This window comes from Globicephala melas, chromosome 3 (genome assembly GCF_963455315.2).
Source record: "Globicephala melas chromosome 3, mGloMel1.2, whole genome shotgun sequence".
Classification (NCBI taxonomy): Eukaryota; Metazoa; Chordata; class Mammalia; order Artiodactyla; family Delphinidae; genus Globicephala; species Globicephala melas.
This window is the reverse complement of record NC_083316.1, coordinates 153,570,716-153,591,615: the sequence shown is the minus strand read 5'-3', so window position 1 is coordinate 153,591,615 and position 20,900 is coordinate 153,570,716. Positions and strand designations below refer to the sequence as shown.

At 50.8% G+C, this 20,900-nt stretch overlaps 1 protein-coding gene across 18 annotated transcripts in view; it reads right to left on the bottom strand.

Annotated features, from left to right (window-relative positions):
* Window positions 1-20,900, bottom strand: part of RASGEF1C (RasGEF domain family member 1C) — a 97,854-nt gene that overhangs the window by 8,577 nt on the left and 68,377 nt on the right. For 16 of the 18 annotated variants that reach the window (XM_060296713.1, XM_060296708.1, XM_030844752.2 and 13 more), the window contains 7 exons: window positions 15,349-15,549; window positions 14,195-14,269; window positions 9,046-9,135; window positions 7,263-7,365; window positions 6,677-6,756; window positions 6,499-6,594; window positions 1,322-1,417 (listed from right to left, as the gene is read on the bottom strand). In XM_060296713.1, coding sequence (XP_060152696.1) covers window positions 1,322-1,417; window positions 6,499-6,594; window positions 6,677-6,756; window positions 7,263-7,365; window positions 9,046-9,135; window positions 14,195-14,269; window positions 15,349-15,549 — 741 coding nt within the window. The remainder of the gene's footprint in view (window positions 1-1,321; window positions 1,418-6,498; window positions 6,595-6,676; window positions 6,757-7,262; window positions 7,366-9,045; window positions 9,136-14,194; window positions 14,270-15,348; window positions 15,550-20,900) is intronic. The other 2 variants (XM_060296720.1, XM_060296721.2) reach the window with 2 other exon arrangements.

Genomic DNA, 20,900 nt, shown 5'->3' with positions numbered 1-20,900 from the left:
GGACCAATTCAAGAAAGGCAAGAGACAGAGTGTGCGTTGGGACCAACTGGAGAGTGAGCTCCCAGGCCCCCTTGGCCCCTGCAGTCTCTCCCAAGCCCAGCCTCTTCCATGTCGCCTCCAGCCTGGACTGCCCCCTGGGATGCAGAGCCCAGGCATCCTGCTGGACTGGGCTTCCTCCAGCTATGCCGGACCCTACGGGTAACCAGACCTGTGGACAGCATGTGAAGGTCTGCTGGGGTGTCCATGTGAAGCCCCACAGCAGAGGCAGCTCCAGGCCAAAAGGCCCAGGCATTCATTGTGGGCCCTGTCAGCAGGAGACACGTGCAGAGCCTTTGGGGGGCCATGTGGCATGTCCACTCCTCCTAGCCACTCTGTGTGGTCATGGTGGCAGCCCTGTTTCACAGAAGGAGAGACTGAGACATGGACAGAGCGAGGGGCTGGCCCAGGACTGGTGCCCCTTGGAGTTGGAGGCTGAGTGGGGCAAGCAGTAGGGTAGGGCTGGCCCTCTCGCAGGAGAAAAGCCCCTTCTTTCCTGTGGATTGGGGGGTACCACTGCTCATGGCATGCTCTGTCTGACTCAGTGACCATCTGCTGTCACCATCCTGTGCCCTTGGGGCTCCTGGGTCCCATTCCTCCCCCTCCCCATGCCTAGCCCACCAGCTACTTCGAGACGTACATGCTGGGTAAGCTTGTATGTGGTGTCGAGACATGGAGTGGATCAGCCTGGCCTTGCTTCTAAAGAGCTTGGGGACTTGGGTGCTGTGACTGAGGGATAATAGCCCGCTATAGAAGGGGCCTCTCTCCTCCTGTGAGGTCAAGGGGAACTTCCTGGAAGAGGGAACATTTGAGCTGACAGTGATGAGTGTCTGCAGAGGGAGAGGAAGTCTTTCTCTCCTTCCCACTCTGCCTGACACTTCCTCCTGTTGCTAAGGGCTCCTACTTTGGAAGGCCTCTCCTGACGGTGAACTGTGCCCCTGTGCAGCTCCTGTCACAGCACCATGTCAATTGTCACTGTGGGTCTGCAGGGCTGTCTTTCTTGCCAGCCTGGGGCTCCTTAAGGACTGAAAATGATGCTACTTCACCTGTGCTAGACATGAGGCCTGCGCAGAGTGGGGGTCAATGCCTTCATGAGCCTCAGTCTCTTCCTATGGAAGATGTGGGGAGACCCCAATAATCCCACTCTGATGTTGGCTGCAAACTGCTGCACTCTGCCTCGGAGTCCTCCTTTAATCCAACCATTCAGGGCCAGAAATCCTGCTCTGGGAGCTTTTATCAGCCTGCTTAACTAGGTGGCAGGCCCTCCAAGGCCCCTGGACCCTACCTCAAAGTTGATGTGTCCATTGGGGAGGCGGTTGGCACAGCCTTCGTTTAGGAAGTAGATGTCTTTGATGAGCAGGCTGAAGAAGGGGATGACGATCTGGAAGGGAGAGGGTGCAGGTCAGCCCTCAGTTGGCCTCCCCACAGTGGCTGCATAGGAGAGAGGCAGCCTTGCCAGCAGCCACCTGCCCCAGGGACCTCAGATACAACACCAGGATGCAGAATGTGGGAGAGACTTCCCACCTGGGCAAGGCTGGCCAGCCTCAGGGCTTCATGGGCCATAGGCTACGTAGTACGTACCATGGGGAGCAATGTGGAAACCACAAAGAAAGGAGGCACAAACTAGGGCCAGACCATTTCTTTCCAAGTCCCACCAGACCCCAGTGCAGTGCTGATTGAGCTCCTACTGTATACAATGCCATTCCCCTTCCTGTTGGGGCTGGGTGCATAGTTTCAGTGGCCTTTGAACATTTCTCCCATCGTCTGTTGGGAAAGGCCAATGGGAACTTCTCCCCACAGTCCAGGGGTCCACAGACTTAGGTCTCCTGACTCATGTGCCCCAGGAGGAATGGAGTGTGCCGAGCACACTTAAATATAAAATAAAAATTTTAGAAAAGAATAAATATACTGAAATAGAAAAATATTTTTTTTAAGTTTTGGTTTTATGAATCAAAAAATATGCTAATGGAATGTGAATTATCTGCTGTGAAATTCTGTGGCCTCTTTTAAAAATATACATTTAACAATTTGCCATTCTATGTCTTTCTTGATGCTAAAGATCTGATGCTGCTGCACTATGGTAAGGCTGAAAGCATCCCTACTCTGGTTCCTGAAGGGACAGGCTTATGTGCTCAGCCTGAGAAGGATGGGGTCTCTGTGTTTCACTGTCAGATGTCTTGTTTCTCCCTCCTTGTTCCATACCTGCTAACCCCTAGAGAAAGGAGTCCAACTGGTGACAGCTCAGACTACTCTTGGGGAACCAGCTGGGTCTACCTTGTGTTGTGGGTTGAACTGTGTCCCTCAAAAAGTTATGTTCAAGGACTTCCCTGGTGGTGCAGTGGTTAAGAATCCGCCTGCCAATGCAGGGGACACAGGTTCAATCCCTGGTCCGGGAAGATCCCACATGACACGGAGCAACTAAGCCCTTGTGCCAAAACTACTGAGCCTATGCTCTAGAGTCTGCAAGCCACAACTGCTGAAGCCTACTGAAGCCAACTGCTACAACTACTGAAGCCCACGGGCCTAGAGCCCATGCTCCACCACAAGAGAAGCCCGCGCACCACAACGAAGAGTAGCCCCCACTTGCCACAACTAGAGGAAGCCCGTGCGCAGCAACGAAGACTCAATGCAGCCAAAAATAGAAAGAAAAAAAGTTATGTTCATGTCCTAAACCCCCCAGTGCCTATGAATGGGAACTTATTTGGAGATAGAGTCTTTGCTATGGATGGAATCAAATGGAGATAAGGTCACATGGATTAGGTGGGCTGGTATTTTTATAAAAAGAGGGAAATTTGGACACACACAGGGAAGGTAGTCATGTGACAACAGAGACATAGATGGGAATGATGCAGCCACTAGCCAAGGAGTGCCTATGGCCATCAGAAGCTGAAAGAGGCAAAGAAGAATCCTCCCCTAGAGCCTTTGGAGGGAGCATGGCCCTTCCAACCTTGATTTTGGCCTCTGGCCTCCAGAACTGTAAGAGAATACATTTCTGCTGTTCTAAGCTACCTAGTTTATGTGCTTTGTTATGTCAGTCCAGGAAACTAACACATCTGCTCTGCCCTTAGGCTCCAGAGCTGGGCACATGTGGCCAGGCCAGCTAGTGCCGGCTTCCAGCCCATCACCCTTAGGCCCGGGCACCAGGCCCTGACACTTCTGGCTCAGGGACTGCCTAGGTCATTCCCCAACCAAGCTGACAAGGGCTTTGATGTGAGGACCTGGGCACTGACCACTCGGCACAGCATAGAAGCATGGATGGCTCAGCTGGGCGGGGCAGATGGGGAAACCAAGGTCCATAGAGTGGTAGGGCCTGGCACAAGGTCCAGCTAGTGATCACCAGGGCCAGGACCAGAGCCAGGTTTAGCAGGGTTTGTCCACAACTGAGGGGTTTCCTGGGATGCAGGACTTGTGATACTAAACCTGGGGCAGTCCTAGGCAAACTGGGATGAACTGGTCACCCTAGATTTATGTCACTTCCACAAACATTTGCTCATGTCTTCTCTATGCTAGGTGCCGGGGCTTGGGGGACAGTGAGAGTGTGTCACACACATTCATTCCTGATCCCAGTATAGTGGGAGACAGTCAAGGGAACAACCTACAAAACAAGGAAGCCTCATCTTGGCTTCCCCCACGCTGGCTTTAGTCCCTTGCTGTGCTCTCAAAGAGTGTCTCCACTTACGCCCTTGTCACCGGGGCATTGGTGGTGGGCCTGAGTGCTTCACTGTGCTGAGGTATATACACATGAGATCATGTTTCATCCTCATCACTGTCCTGTGAAATAGGGCTTTTATGACCCCACCTCACAGATGAGGAAGCTGAGACTCAGGTTAAGTAACTCATAGAAGCTCACACAACAGTAAGTAGTGGATGCAGGACTAGGACTCTGCTCCAGAGCCCCTGTCCTGTCTTCTTCCTCACTGTGCCAAGAGGGAGGGTGGTCTCTATCCATCTCCCACCACCCACACTGGTGCTGAGTCCCTGGTCCAGTTCTTGTTCATGATGGCTGAATTGAGTTGGAATGGGGAGACCCACTGAGACGGGCAAGGGTGGGGATTAAGGGCTGTGGGACTCTGGGGACAGAGACGGCTCCTCATGGGCCTGGTGCAGGTTTCCTGGTGGCAGGGCCATTGAAGTGGTCCTCTGGGTGGCAGCATTTCCCATGTGTGAGAATTTTTCACCACTTCTGTCTGTCCACATGACTGTAAACCTGGGCCATTGTTTTCTGGACCTGAGCATTTCCATCAGAACCCAGCTCAACCTGGAGGGCACCCAGAGAAGCCTGTGTGGAGGATGCTTTGTCACAGAGACTAGGGGAGAGTGAGGGGCAGACAGGAGCCAGCCATAGGCAGGAAGAAAACACAAAGTGACCTCCTGGCCTCAAAGTTTCAGCTGGGGGCACTGGGAGACTGCGAGAGCATCTGCAAGCTTCTTTCCCTCCTTCCCTACTTCATTTCCTCCCTCTTTCCTTCCCTCTCACCCTCCCTCCCTTTTTTCTTCCTTCCAACCTCCAGCCTTCCATTCTTCTATCTTTCCTTCCTCCCTTCCTTGCACACTTCCATCCATCTATCTATCCTTCCTTCCATCCATTCTTCCATCCATCCATCCATCCGTCCATCCATCCTCCAACCTTCCATCCATTCATGAAGGAGCTTCTGTGGGTCTAGCCCATGGTCCATAACTCCCTGGAAGTTAGAGGAGAATGCAGTGAAACTAAGTGCACAGCTCTGTCAGTCTCCCACCTATAGCCCCAGACCTAAATGCACAGCGTCCCAGCACCCCAGAGCTAGAAGGGGTGCAGAGAGCGGGAGCACAAAGTCCCAGTCTGTTCACTCTGCTTTCAGGGTAGAAGGAAAAGAGTGTAGAGCACCAGTGCTGTGACTGACACCTCAGTCCAAAGGCTGCAGCCTCCTCTAGGCACCCCCACCCACAGTCCAACTCCTGGGCCAGAAACCAGTACCCCTGTGACTGCCACATGGTACCTGTGCCCCGAGGACGGAAGGTAGAAAAGACTGGGAGACTTAGAGTCTGATTCCTGGCTCTGTTGCCTACTTGCTGAGTGACTTGGCTAGTGAGGGCTCCTCTCTGAGAATCAGTCTTCTAATGCAGAAAGTGGCAATGCTGAAGTCTACCCCATGGAATAGTTGTCAGAATTAAATTGGGAGATGGTGGTCAAGTGGCCCTCATGCGGTGGGTGCTCAGTGAAGCGAGAGTACCCCTGCTGCCCTGGTTTTCCAGCTTCCTGGCTCCCGGGGGACAGGCTCACCTGCCCTGGGGCTTGAGGACATGCCTTGCTGAGTGCTGCACCCCTGCACCAGGCTCCCCGGGACCCAGCATTGCTGAAGTGCTGACAGCCTGAACAGGAAGGGTCAGCTGGACAGGACATGGCCAACAGTGTGGCCTGGGTCTGCGCATAATCTGTGCTCTGCGGGGAGGAGCCTGGGAAGACCTGGTGGGTTGCACGAGCATGCATATCTCAGCCTGCTCCCCAAACCCGACCACATATGCATCCAATACGATCACAGAGTCACTTCGAATTTCAAGAACAGCAACTGGTTCTATTATCCCGTGAGCTGGAAGCAACTTCCACAAACTATGGTGGGGCCCTGATTCCACCAATGTTCCTGCAAGAGACCAGACTGAAAAGGCACAGCAAGTCTTGCTGTTTTCTCTCCATGGAGATGAACGACTCTAATCATCAAGCTGGTGACAGGTTTTAAGCTGGCGGATCATGGCAATCCCAGGACCTGGGATGGTTTCTTGTATCAGAGGCCACTAGGAGAATTTGGAGGAGAAACAAAATTGATCAGGATGACCAAATGCTCTCCAAATGCAAATGTATAAGAACAAGATCTGTGAAAATGCAATTCTGTGGCAAGAAGCCACAGAATTTTGGTTTAGTCATTTCCAAAAACATAAATGTGATCTGAGGCCACATCAATGAAGGTATTGCCTTTAGGATAAGGAGGTGTAAGACCCTATGTACTTGGAACCACAATTTGATCTGAAACAGAGGGACCCTGACAAATGGAGCTGTTCAGAGAACAAAGGGACCCAAAAAGGGAGGGAACTGGAGACCACAGCATGGCAGGGCAGGCCTGGGGCTGCTGACTCAGGAGGAGAGAGGGAGGCGGGGCCTGGGGCTCAGAAGGACTGGTGGCTGGAAGAGGGAATGGCCTTACTCTGTGTGGTCCTCTGGAGAGGACAGCCCCAGGTGGCTGACACAACCCCACAAGGCAGCACTTGCTACCAGTTAGAGCTGCTGGGGGGTGGGTTGATCTGTTTGGGGAGGTGGTGAGTTCCCTATACTGGAAGCATGCGAGCAAGGTGACACGACTCTCTTATTATAGATGCTGCAGAAGGGCAGGGGATTGGACCAGATGACCTTCAAGTCACCACCCCACCTGGGCCTAGGTGGTCTGGAGCAGGGAGGGGCTCTGAGGGCTGGGCAAGCCTCTGACCTACCTTCTCTCGGCTGCTGTGGGCGGTCAGGGAGCGGTGGGCTGCCCCGCGCAGGGCTGTTCTATAGTTGCAGAAATTCCCTGTTGGGTCCATCTGGTGCTGGAAGGAGATAGGGAGGCATTTGGGCAACTGTGTCCTGGGGATGGCTGGTGGCACCCAGCAGCCCAGCAGCCTTGCTTACCTCGAGGATGAAAAACTTGGCTGTCTTCACTTTGGCCCAGGTCTTCTTCAGTCTTGAGACAGGGCTCATGTTCATGCCAGCTGAAAGAGGGAAGGCTGAGCTGGGGGCAGGGCCAGGCTGGGAGGACTGTTCTGAGCTGCACAGTCCCTCTGTGAGGCCCCCAGCTGGCCTAGCCCCTCAGGCTGCACCCTGACCAGGGCTGATGTTTGTGGAGCCTCAGCCTGCCAGATGGAGGGTGGGTGGGTGCTAATGGACACTGTGTACAGGTAGGCCTGGCTTCTGTATGTGCAGGGCCCCTGTCCCAGTCCCTGTCCCACACTGGCCCTATACTGTGACCAGGGGCCTGCTTTGGGCCCCTGCTTTCCCTGGGTCTGGGGACACACTGCCAAGCTCTCATCAAGCACCCTGAAAGTCCTGGGCTTGCCTCAAAAGGGGCACCTCCCCAGGACCTTTGGGGTGGGGTGGGGGGAACATGGGCCCAGCCTGCACCCACCCCCTGCTCAGGTGGCTTGCACCCCACCTGCCTGGGTGTGCCCACTCCACCCTCTCTGGGAGCACTTGCACTGGGGGCTCCAGGCCCACTCACAGATGATGGCCATTAGGGAGTTGAAGTTGCCGATGTTGAAGCACTCACGGGCTACGTCGATGAAGAACTCAATCACCTGGGCCCTCTGTTTCTTCTTGGACAGCTGGGGACAGGGCATATGAGCCTCAGTGATGAGGTGTCCCCACCCTGCCCTGACCACACACCCTGCTTACCTGTCCTATCCCTCATTAATCTTCTTTAAGCCCATTTCACAGCTGAGATGCTTGATGCCAAAGCAATTTGTAGCCCAGGGACTGAGGCTCTCAGTGCACCCTGGGTGGAGCTAGCACAGAGCTCATTGCCATGGAGGGCTGGATGGGGGCTGGCGGGACTCCTGTTGCCACACAGGAGCCACCTGCAGCATGGGAGGTGCTGGGGGCCCCCACATGTCCTCCTGCCCTCTCAGGCCTAGCTCCAGCACCCCTACACCTAGAAGCAGAAAACATGACTCCCTCACCTCTCTTCCCAGCACCAAACTTCTCCACTTCACACGGGGTGCGGGGACCCCACGGTGACCCCGAGGCTCTGTCCCCTAGCAGCCCCACCAATGCTTTCTGTCGACTGACTGTGATTTCAACCCCAGCTCGAGTCGAGCGTGTGAGACTTTGATCTCTCTGATGGGTCAGAACCAAACTGTGTCCTCTCCCAGGCTGAAGCGCTGCCTGACTCTGGGGTGGGCTCTGTCCAGGCTTCACTCAGGCAAACCCCCGTCTTAGCTGCCAGGCCAGTGATGCGGTGTCAGAAGCAGGCAAGGCCCAAGGAACCCTACAGTGTTCTTTCCACGTAGATTGCCCTCCTCCCATAATTGCAGAAGTGGTCCTTACTGCTGCCAAGAAGCTTGCTGTGGTGTCTGAGGAGCTGTGCATCCAAAACCCCTTCCGAGAGCTGCCCGCCTGAGGTCCTGCCCTTTCATGGGACAGCCCACACGGGGATGGTGATGGTGACCGAGCAAGGTGGGGGATCAGGGCCAACTACTAGGGTGGATGTGGGCACTCTGACAGGAAGCACTGTCTCAGGCTGAGGTATCACAGATAAGCTTCTCCTTTCTCGGTCGCAGACCCCTCATAAACACCTTATGCCCCAAGCTCTGTCTCAGTGTCTGCTTCCAGAGAGCCCACCCTGGCACATATGCTGCCTCCAATCTTCCCCTGAGACGGGGGACCTTGGGCTTCACCTGACAGTGGGAGAATGGGCTTGGGAGAGGGTTCCACTGCCATAGGAAGGGAAGAGGGTGGGCAGGGTCTGGCTTGGCGGGGCTGAGACCTGGTGGCGAGCATGTCCAGCTCAGTGTTTCCTGGTCTTCCTGCTTTCCAGGAGAAGCCAGAGACCTGGACTTTAAAGTGCAATCTCCCACTTCTTAAAGGTTAGATTATTTCTACCTCTAAGTCCTGAGTGAGCCAAATGGAATTTGTCTGCAGGCCAGACCAGTCCGCCCCAGGAACAGGTGGAAGAAGCAGAGCCCGCCCCCCTCTCCCTCAGCAAGCATCTCTCTGACACCCTCTGTGACTGGCAGGTGGATACACGCCAGGCAGGATCCACTGGCACGCCAGGATCCACCGCATCACTGACCTGGCAGCTAAGACGGGGGTTTGCCAGGCTCTACCCAGAGGGGAGATATCACTACAGGCAAGCTGGGTGACACCCGGTGTCCCAGAGCGTGCCCAGCCTGGCCCTGGGCTTGGAGACAGGCTCATGATGCTCTTCTGGTTCCCTCCCAAGAAGGCTCCTCTCAAGCCCTGGCCACCTTTGGCCATGCCAGGTCAGGCCCTGGCTTCCTACGCACCATGCAGATCTCAGTAGCCACAAGGTAGCACAATCTGTTGAACCATTTCACGTAAGCCTCCAGGTTGTTAGTCTTGTCACTGAAACAAGGCTAGGAAAGACACAAGGACCATGCTCAGGCTTTTTGTCAATAACTTTTTGAACACGAATAACTTTTTGAAGTCAGCCATGATCATTATAGACAATCTGGGAAATGTCGCAACCTCAAAACCATCCACAAATATCTCAAAACCATCCAAAAATACATGATTTGACATGTATCCTTCTAGTCTTTTTTTCTATACACTTAAAGACGTAACTTAATATGATATATATATATCATATACCCACACACATAATTAATCCTCATTATTCACAGATTTTGTGTTTGCGAATCTACTTCCTAAAATTTCATTTGTAACCCCCCCCAAATAACACTCATGTCACTTCTTGGTCATTTGTGGACATGTGCAGAGTGGCAAAACATTTGAGTCACCCAATGCACCTGTGTGTTCCCAGCTGAGGTTGAGCTGATGCCCTGACTTCTGGTTTCAGCTCCCATACTGTAAACAAGTGTCCTTTTTGTAGTCTATTTAGTGTCTTTTTTTTTTTTTGGCACTTTTGTGCTTTTTCTTGGTGATTTCACTGTTTAAAGTGGTCCCAAGCACAGCGCTGCCATGCTGTCTTGTGTTCCTAAGCACATGAAGGTTGTGACGTGCCCTAAGGAAAAAAATATGTGTTAGATAAGCTTCATTCAGACGTGAGTCACAGTGCTGTTGGCCATGAGTTCAATGTTATTGAATCAACAACATATATTAAATAAGGTCTTATTAAACAGAAACACACATAAATCAAGGTTATATATTGACAGGTTGATGAAAATGTTGTGATGAAAGGCTTGCAAGGAACCTAACCCTATGTTTTCCCTGGGAGTAATGGCTCAGTATTTGCTAATTCAGTGTTCACAACGACTATAGGATATAAAGGTGAATAATGAGGACCAACCATATGTGTTTATGTATGTATGTATGTTTCTATCTCTATCTCTATATTCTATATATATTCCCACATTTTTCTACATGAACCCTTTCATGTGCTATAAAATATTCTTTGGAAACATAATTTTAAAAATTGATGTAGACTATTCCACTGTATAAATGTACTACAATTCCAGAGAATCCAAAGGAAGTAAAGAAAGAAGGAAAAAAAGAAGCACAAGAGGTAAAGAAGACAAGGTACAACAGAAGACAGTAAAAACAAATCCATCTAGAGCAGTAATTACCCTGATATAGACCAGTCACTGTAATTTTAAAAATCCAGCCTTCTGCTATTTTCAAGAGGTAAACCCCAAACCCAAGGATATAAGTAAAAAAATTGAAAAATACACGTGATAAATATTTATGTGATATTTATCATCACATAGCTATATTAGTATTAGACAAAATAGACTTTAAGGCAAAAAAGGACTCCAAGGCAAGAAGCATTAAGAGAGTTTAAAGGGTAACTGCATAAAGATAAAAGTTTTGATTTATTGAGAATATGTCATGAGTCTAAATTTGTCTGCACCTAATAGCATAGCTTCAAAATATGGAGGCAAAAATAATCCAGAAAGGTAAATTCCTTATAAGGAGGAAATTAAGAATACTTGTTCGTTAAAAGACACAATAATGAGAATGAAAAGCAAAGCAACCAACTAGGAGAAGAAAATTTGCAGTACATCTAACTGACAAGGGATAATTAACTAGTACACATTTTAAAAACTCACTCAAAACTCTTAAAAATCCTTAAGAAAAAGACAAATCACCAATAGAAAACCGAACAAAAATCAGGGACAGGCATTTCATAGACGAGAAAACAAGAATGTCCAAAACACATGAAAAGATGCTCCATTTAACAGTTTGACAAAAATTAAAAAGCCTGACAATTTCAAGCGTCAGTGAGGCTGTGGAGCAAGAATAACTCCCTGCTGGCAGTGTAAATGGATACAGCCTCACCTGGCATCATCTGGTAAGGTTAATCATATGCCAACCCTGTGACGGACACAGTGATTCCCTTCGTAGGTATATATTAGAGCAACATCTCAAAGTGTTGTCCATGGACTCCTGGGGGTCCCTGAGACCGTTTCAGGGGGTCCACAAGGGCAAACCTAATTTCATATTCATAGATTATTGCCTTTCACCATGTTGACATTTGTACCAATGCATAATAGAATGATGGGTAAAATTGCTGCCACCTTAGCCTGAATCGAGACAGAGTCACCAAATGACACCAGTGGCCATCGTGTTCTTCACTACCACACACTCACAGTAAAAGAAAAAAAGTGAGTGTGACTAAGAGTGTCCTTGAGGACAAAAAACTTTTCAGTTTTATTAAATCTCAACCCTTGAGTACATGTCTTTTTCATGTTCTATGTGACAAAATGGGAGTGCAGTTGTCCCTCGGTATCTTTGGGGTGGGAATGGTTCCACCTCCCCCCTCAGATACCAAAATCAGAGGATGCTCAAGTCCCATATGTAAAATGGCGTAGTATTTGCATAAACCTATGCACATCCTCCCGTGTACTTTAAATCATCTCTAGATTACTTATAATACCTAATACAATGTAAATACTATGTAAATAGTTGCTTGGGTGAGCAGTAAATTCAAGTATTGCTATTTAGAACTTTCTGGAGTTTTAATTTTTTCTAATATTTTTGATCTGAGGCTGGTGGAATCTGCAGCTGCAGAACCTACAGATACGAAGGGAGGACTGTAGACATAGGCACTTCTGCTGCACACAGAGTTTTGATGGTGGTCTTGCGGGAAAGCACTGGTGTGACTGACTTGTGAGCTGAACTTTACTCATGGAGCACTATTTTTACCTGAAAGAAGGACTGACCCATTGTGGTTACTCAGACTTCAGTATTTGGTTGATATTTCCTTGAAAATCAACAAAATGAGCCTGTAACTTCAAGGAAAACAACTGATAGTATTCGTTGCCAAGGATAAAATTCAAGTTTTCAAGAGAAAATTGGGAACTTATAAAACATGTATCTGCCTGTGGAGCGTGACAGCTTCCCAATACTTAAGAACTTTTTGGGTGATATCAGTAGTGAATATATATAATGAATATCATTTTAAAATATCATATAATGAAACATGCCAACATTCAGAAGGTCTGCTTGATTCAGTGAACCCATATTTTCCAAATGGACAATATATGTCACAAAATCCTGCATGGGCAAAAAGATCCATTCAAGATGCAAGATGGACCAATGAATTTTAAAGTGATAGAGTTTATTTTCAGATTCCAAATTGCAGCTGATGTTAAAAAATTACCCCTTGTTGAGTTTTAGTGTACTATCAAAGAAGAATATTCACAATTATCTGAAAAGGCTGTAATATATGCCTCTCTATTCCAACTACATATTTGTGTGAGGATGGATTTTCAACTCAAATAATGTTAGGTCAAGAGATTGAATGCAGAAGTAGATTAAGAGAATTCAACTGCCTTCTATTTTCAGTCATTAAAGAGATTTGTAAAAATACTGTAAAACAATATCACTCTTCTCATTAATTTTTTTTTATTTTGGAAAATAGAGTTATTGTTCATAAAACTTACATTAACATATAATGAGTTATGATTTTTGAATAAATAAATATTTTAAAAAGTTATTGGCTTTAATGGCTAATAGAATAAATACCGGTAGATATTATTAGTACATAATCAAAAGTTCTTTGGGGTCCTCCATAATTTTTAAGAGTGAAAAAGGCATCTTGAGACCAAAACATTTGAGAACTGGTGCCCTAGAAAAAATGTACCCACATACATTAGAAATGTGTAAGAATGTTCATAGAAGCAATATCTACAATAGCCAAGAGTCTGGAAGCAACACAAAAATGTTCATCTACAGTAGAGTGGGTAAAGAAATGTCACGTGCAATCTTGATGTATTTCACAATAAAAAATAATACTTGGAAAGGGCCAAACCCCCAAACAAAACAAAACAGAACAACAAACAACTCAATAAGAGTAGCAAAGTCTCCTTTCCACTCTTCTCCCAGCTCCATGCTGGGCTCCCCAGAGTAACCAGTATTCCTAGAGATTGTCCACACGCATGTGCAAGGGGATATGTATCATGCACCCTCCTATCTGTTGTTGTTACACAGATGGTCACATACTCTTTGCCACTGCTCTTCACTTTACTTTCTTTTCTCAACAATGGACCTTTGGTGATTATTCCATTCTTACAGTCACTCTTATTCTAATAGTTGCATAGCATTCTATGTATGGATGTATTATAATGTTTAATCAAGTCCCTGTGGATGGTAAGGTAGTTTGCTTCCAGCCTTTGGTCATAAAGCGCAGAAAGATATCCCAAATATCTTTGTGCATACATCTTTGTGTACATGTGTGTGTATATCTGCAGGGTAAATTGTTAGGTGTGGAAAGTTGGGGTCCAGAGTGTATATTTCAAGTGTTGATGCTATTGCCATGCTGCTCTCCAAAGTGGCTGTGCCAATTTTACCCCTTACCAGCCGTGTATGAGACGGTCCCTTTCCCTGCACATACACACCCATGTTTAATCTTTGCTTATCCGAGAGGTGAAATGCAATTGCATATTCAGTTTTCTCTTCTTTTATTAGGTGCCAGGGCAGAAGACAGGATATTTCCAGTTCTGGTTCGGATTTAACTCCTTGATAAGCACCAGGCTAACTGCTGGTTGGGCTCTGAGAGAGAGGGGCAGGCTCTGAAATTCCACCTTCAGAGGGAAGAGCATGCCCTTAACTTCCCTGGGCAGCTGGCACCAGCCCGCGTTACCCCGGGTGGCCGCTAGAGGGCATCAGCGCCCACCGCAAAGCACCGGGAGGGCACATGGGGTCTTGGAGCGGGCCCCGTGCGAACCTCTACCCTCTAACCCACCCAGGGCTCCTGCTCCTCGACCGCCACTCCGCCCTCGCTGGGTGGGTGACCCGGCCAGGCTCATCCCGCCCTCCCAGGCTTCCCCAGGACTCAGGGCTGCTGGGGTGTGATGGCCTTGGGCTAGGGGCATGGGTGGAGTGGGCACGACCGCTCCAAGCCCATCTGCCCTTGGTCCCTCCGAAGCTGGCTCAGCTGATGCTCCGGGGATCCCCCAGAGGGACCGGTGAGTAGGGGTCACTGCTGGGACAGTCCGACCAAGGGCCTTCTACCTTTGTGCTGGCCAGAGGGTCCTTGTTCACAAAAGCCTGGACAAATTCCTCAGGTCCAATGTGTTGTAGCCGTTCCTGCACCAGAGACAGAAAAGGAGTTGGGAAAATGGGAAATGTATGGGGAAGGGATGCTCCCTGGGGGCCTGGCATGGGCCCAGCTGCCCTTCTCACCGGGCCTCTACAGCCCTGTTCTGGGTTTTCACAGAGCTTAGCACCATCTTGAAGGGGCAGCCCCTCCTTTCCCATGCTCAGGGGCTGCTGTATTTCATGGGGGCAGGGGTCAATGTCTCCATAGGGAGTGCTTGTAGGGTGTGATACCTAGGAAACCAGGCTCGGAGTCGGGTAATTGAAATGACCTGCTCCCTCCAGGGTAGGCCTGATGGCTAAGAGCATGGGGTCTGGGTCAGAATTGAATCCTGGCTCTGTCCCTTCTGCTGTGTGACTTCTGGCAAGTCACTTAAACACTCTGGCTTTAGCTTCCTCAACTGTGAAAAGACAATAATAATAGCACCTATCTGGTAAGGTGGTGGGAAGATGAGATAGTGCACGTAACTCTTGAATATAATGCCTGGAAACCAGTAAGGGTGCCATAAACGATGGAGGTTTAAAAGAAAAGAACCCTACTCCCCAGCTTCCCTTCTCTCTGGGGCAGGCCCCTTTGGCCTCTGCATCTACAAGGAGCCCAATATACTGGAGGTTAGGCCAGGGCATCCCTTTCACACACAGGAAGGCCTGTCTGCGCTTCTCTGGAAAGCTGGGGTGGGTACAGTGTGACTGTGTGAGTCCTGGATGGGGAAAACCGAGGCCCGGGTGGGGAAGGCCTTGGATGTGGGAGGATCACACATCAGGTGGTGTCAGAGCCAGGATCTGAACCTAGTTCCTCTGTCCCAGGCCTGGACTCTCAGGCAGGCCAGAGGTCAAAGTTGGGCAGGGCTGGTACCTCCAGCCTTCCTGTTCCTCGCCCCAGGTGTGGTGAGAGACTGCTCCAGAGTCAGGGTCCTCTGGAGATGCCTGGGTGGCCCTGATGTGATGGGCTCAGGCCCTGGGTTAGGCTGAGACCAGGTGGGGTACAAGACGGGGAGTTGGGGGGTGGCCCACTATTTTCAGTGTTCCAGGCTCTGGGTCTGAGTGGAGGGCGGTGTGGGCCTGCTCACCAGCTCTATGTGGGTCAGCTGCTGAGCCAGTGTGTAGGGGTCACTGCAGATGCTGAGGAGCTCCCTGTGGATAGAGGCTGGAGGCTTGTTCCTGTAGGAGATGGGCTTGTCAGTGCCCAGCAGGCTTTCCGGCCCCTGGCCCAGAGCTGCCAGCTTCTGGTGCAGAGCCTGCAGGAGCTGATGCATCCTCTTTCGGTATGCCTGGAGGAGGGTAGAGAGAGGGTGCTCAGGCCTGGAAACCTGTCTCCGCATATCTAATAGCTGAGGCAGGCAGGCTCCCCAGCTGTCAGGGATGGGCTGCTCCTAGGTGTGCCTGCACCTCCCCGACCCTGAAATAGGACCCAATCCAGGGCAGGCTGGGTTTGGGGCCTACAGTCAAGGCTGGCTGGGGAGAAGGCTGCAGGATCACCAGCGGGAGCCAAGAAGAACACACATTAGGGAGAGTGGCTGGGTGCAAGCCCCCCCAGCTGTCTGGGGAGAGGGGCAGCATGGGGTGGGGACTGCCAGGGGGTAGAGGGATAGAGGAGGGAGATGTGGAATGGACCCTGCCCTGGGTGCTAGTCTTTTGCTTGGCTTCAATGGGGGTCCCCTCCTGTCTCCCAGGCCTAGCTTAGAGAGGCTTTCCCTGACCAGCCTTGCTGTTCATCCTCTGCCCCTGGCACTCTGTCTCCAGCTCACCCTGTGTGACTTCCTTATGGGACCACTGCAAGAGACGATTGGGGTTGTTTACTCCCCTGCAGAATGACAGCTCGGCAGGGGCAGGGAAGTCTGCGTTAACCTCTCTGTGTCATAGCTCTGGGCATGCAGTGGACACTTGATAAGCATTTACTGTACCGACAGAGCCCCTCACCATGCAGCTCAGATGCTGGGCTTGGTGCAGGGACCACCCTCCCACCCCATGGGGAAACTGATTATTGCCCCTCAGAGACCCCTATTTCCAAGGAAGGTGCATCAGACTAGCTGGGTTTACTGAGCAAGTGGTCCACACATTCCCAAAGGTTTGGTCAGTAGCCCACAGAACAGGCCCCCGACTGGTCAGCAAATGGCTCCCCCAGAGGTGGATTCAACCCCCTTGAGCCAGGACCTGGCCTGGGAGTGGCAGTGGGCATCTGGGGGCCTGGACTCCTGCCAACAACAAGGTGTCAGGAAGACAGGTTCCCAGCGGGGCCTGGTCCCAGAGGCCTCAGAAGAAGGTTGTGGATAGTCAGTACTACCAGGTAATTTCAGATAGAAAAAGTGCACATTCTTCATGCACACAAACCCAGAGGCATTTTGCAGGTGGGGCGTAGGGTGTAGGGCTTGCCTGGGGGACCTCAGTGTTTCCTCAAGTCTCTGATGGGGCTCAAAGGAGCACTGAGGTCCAGCATTGTTGGTGCCCAGAGCTCTGGTGATGGAGGTGGCATCCCAGCCCCTTATGAAAGTGCTTCTCTGTGGAGTGGCCAGGGCAGCTGTGGTAGAGCCCTCAGGACACAGGAAACCCGAACCCAAGCCCAAACCCTAACACTAACCCTAACTCCCAGAGCCGTGGGGGGCAGACCCAGAAGGCACCCATGGGTTAGCTGGGCAGTGTGTGGGTAAACTGAGGTCCAAGTCTTCCCTTTGTCGCCAGTGGAAGGAACAATCCGTCTCAGCTTTGCTGTATCCAAAAGTGTGGTCAGCACCCATGCTGCCTCCCAGGTCTTCATTTGAGTGCCAGGAAGATGGTGAGTTAGGTCCAGTCAGAGCCAGCCCCGGTGACACAGTCACTGGTGATTCCCAACACCTCCACCAGCCCCCCACCTCTCTCTGCTACCCAGCCCAGAGGTGGCTACACTGGCTGTTGAGATCCCGCATTTCCCACTCAACCCTCCACCATCCCATCTGCCTCCTCTCCTGTCACCAGACTAACTCTCACTGGCACCAAGGACCTCCTGTCATGAAAGCCAGGGGCTGTTTCTCAGGCAGCATCTGCCTCAGCTCCCCAGTTTCTCCTGCCTTGGGCTGTTTGTAGGCTTGTCTGTCTGCACTGTGATTGCATGCTGGGTTCCTCCTGCCTCTGTCTATTCCTTTCTTCACCATCCTCTTTACTTCATTCCTGGGTTTTCTGGTTCATGTGCAGAGTGTCGTTTAGTATTCGTGTGCAGACAACCTTCTCCTCTGATCTCCAGAGCCATGTGGGCAAGGGGCCACCTGGACCTGGTGCATGCAAGAAGTCATGCTCTCCTCCCCAGGCCTGCCTCTTCCACCTGCATCCCTGTCCGCTGAACGGAGCACTGGCATCAGGCACCTGGACGTGGAGCCATCCTCAAACCACCTTCTCCCTCAGGCCCTCCAGGCCATCACCAACCCTCTTGATTTTGTCTTCTTCCATTTCCATGCTTGTCATCCACCACAGTGTATGTGGTCCAGGCCATAGTCATTTCCCTGGTGGCTGCAGTGGCCTCCTCAGTGGGCCCCATGCATTCACGCCAGCCTCTCTCCATTCCACCCTGTAGCAAGAGTGTTCTGTTCAAAATGCACATTTGACCACTGCATGCTTCTTCCCTAAATTGCCTCCCTGCTTTTGCAAAGACAAAAAGCCTGACGTGGCTTGGAGGCCCTGATGTCAGCTCTGGGCATGCTCAATGGGCTCCATGTAGCCCTTGCTCCTCTTTTCTGTGCTCCAGACACAGACCACTCCCCAATCCCTTTGACCCCTTGTCCCTCCTGCCCCATGACCCAGGCAGGACCTGTACAGCCTTCTCCCTCCAAGCTCCATGCCCTTCCTTCAGAGCCCTTGTCCAAGCCTCTCACTGGAGTACCAGCTCCATGAAGGCAACACTGGGTCACTCTTTGCTGGTCCCCAGCATGAACAGGAGGGGCCCACACATATTTGCTGATTAGATAAAACTGGCCTTCACCTGCTTCTAGACAGTCAGCCTCTCCAAGGCAGACTTCAGAGCTCTACTGAAGTCAAGGATGCAGTGCATCTGTGGCTACAGTTTGATAGAACCAGGCACTGGCCCTATCTTTAAAAATATGCAGACAATTTAGCAGGACTTGTTTCTATTGAACCAATATTCACTCCAAACAATTGCCATTGCTTGCGTGCTAATTCATTTAAAAATTTTCCTTTAGCGTTAACCTCAAGCTTATGTGTTTTTTCCTGAATCTTCTGTTCCCCCTCTGAATGTGGGGAAGGTATTTGACCTTCTCTTTGACCTCCTCTCATTCTCTCACTGATTTCTACACCTTGTGGACACCGTCTGGGAGATCTCAGTGAATCTGGGCAGGCCCAGGGACCTACCGCTGAGAACGCCAGTGTGTTCCTTGTCACTGTCAGGAGCCCACATTCGAGAGCCGGGGTGCACCCAGCATGGCTCAGCTCTCCCCCAGTGGCTCGCCTGTGAGCTGGGAGGATGGGGACTGGGCTGTTTTCTCTGTCATTCTCACAGAGCTGCCTGCTGCATGCACGGAGCCGAGTGTGAGTGTAGAGGTCGCCATCCAAGCGTGGCCTGGGTGGTGGCCATGGCTCTCCAGGTGCCTCCAAGTTCTCTTGGACTGAGCGTTTCGTGATTAGGATCCATTTCTATCCAGACGAGTACGGGCCCTTGTTTTCTGAAGTTCCTGAAAGCTCCCACCTGAGCCAGCCCGCGGCTGATGTCCAATGGGCTTAGCCCACCTGCACAGGCAGGAGTTCTGCACCCACTGCCAGCTCGTTCTCTGAGTCAGCTGTCCACCACCTTTGCCCTTGGCGGGAGGTAGTAGACAGCCATGTGAGTGGGAGAGCAAGGCCAGAGCGAGGAAGGCTGCCCATACAGTCAGCCTCCTCTGGCCAGCCCAGTGGGTGTGGCCAAGGCACTGCTGTCCTCCTGTCCTGTCTCCCTCACCAGGGCTGTGACCCTCTATGCCTTCCTGTGATCCCCCAGTCTCTCTCAGCCTCGGCATTGGTCTTCCTGAGTTGTAACTGCTGAGCCCAACCTACCAGGATGGGAGCCGAGGGTGGACTGGAGCAGCACAGAACCCACAGTCATAGAGAATGGCCTTCCCAGAGACGCTCCAGCCCCTTGTTCCCGGTTACTGAGAGGTGGTGGGGAGCACAGTGAGGACATGAGGCTTCCAGGAAATGGCAGGGGGGCAGGAAGAAAGAGAAAGGTGTCACCTTTCACAGCCACTTTGATGGGGAAGCCCCACTCCTTCCTGGCCCTGTACCACCTCCTCCACGTTCCTGAGCAGCATTGTTCTCCTCACAGCCCTTTGAGGGAGGGCTTATCATCTTCCCTCTTACAGAAATTAATTTAAGGTCCAGAGAGGTTAAGTAACTTGCCCAAAGACACGCAGTTCTGAAAACACTGTGTTCATCTCATTGTATTATGCACAACACTTTATATCATCCTATCTTGATCCTATCTCTGTGTAAGAAATCTTTTACAAGATGATTCTGAAATGTTTTTGGAGCAAAAGATATAATGCCTATGATTTAAAAACATAATTTGGAGGGAGGGGAAGTGTGTGAGGGGATAGAAGAAACAAGTTTGGCAAAATGTTGATAATTGTTGAAGCTAGGCTATGAGCACACAGGAGTTCATGGTTACTATTATCTATGTTTGTATATGTTTGAAATGTTCCATAACAAAAGTTTCAAAAAAGTTAAAAATAATCCCCATGTGCCTGAACTTTGGAAAGAATTTGTTCCTCATCATAGCTCACATTTACCAAGTGCTGAAATACGAGCACACGTGACTTCAGGGCCTTTGCCGCAGACCTGTGTGGTGGGAGCAGTTATCGTCTCTGTTTGACTGATGAAGAAACTGAAGTTCAGAGAGGGGAAGCACCTTGCCCAAAGTCACATAGCTGTGGTTTCTGAGCTGGGATCTGAGCTCAGAAGGTCTGACCCTGACCTCATGTTCTGAGTCCTGTGGGCCCTGCCTCATCAGTTTGGTTCAGGGCTCACCAGCTCCTTTCCCAGCTGAGACTGTGCCTGTGCTGGGAGGGGAGCAGCCTGCAGTCCACCCACAGCATCCAGGGGAGGGAAACCAGCACCTACAGGACATCCCCTTGGAGCAGGTGCTTTCTGGGGAAGGGAAACTTGGGGATTACAAAGACACATGGGTCACCCCTGGCCTGAGCCTGGGTGGGTGGCATGGAGACTAGGGAATCCCAGGTCCAGTTCTCACCACTCAGCACACCTAATTGGATTCCGAGGGAAGGAATGAGAAATGCCCCGAATGAGTTATTTCTGCTTTGAAAATCCACACCTGGTGGATGACTGCTTTCTATAGCCCATTCATAGGTCTTGGCTGTATCTTATTTTCATCTACTGGGTAGTTAGAAAAGATTTCCCAGCACAGTCTTGACAGATTTTTTGAGGGCTCAGTGAGGAGGCACTGCTTCTCAAGGAAACAAGCCCAGGACTTACACCCATCCCACGCCACGGTGGCCAGAATGGCAGGGTCTGCCTCTGAAATTGCTCTGCCAATGGCAGAGGCAGGCCTGATAAGGGCAGATAATCCATCTTGTCAACGGCTTAGACCTCACCTGCTTGAAGGCCTACTGTGGCAGGGGAGAGAGATAAAGCAGAGACTGGGCTCTCA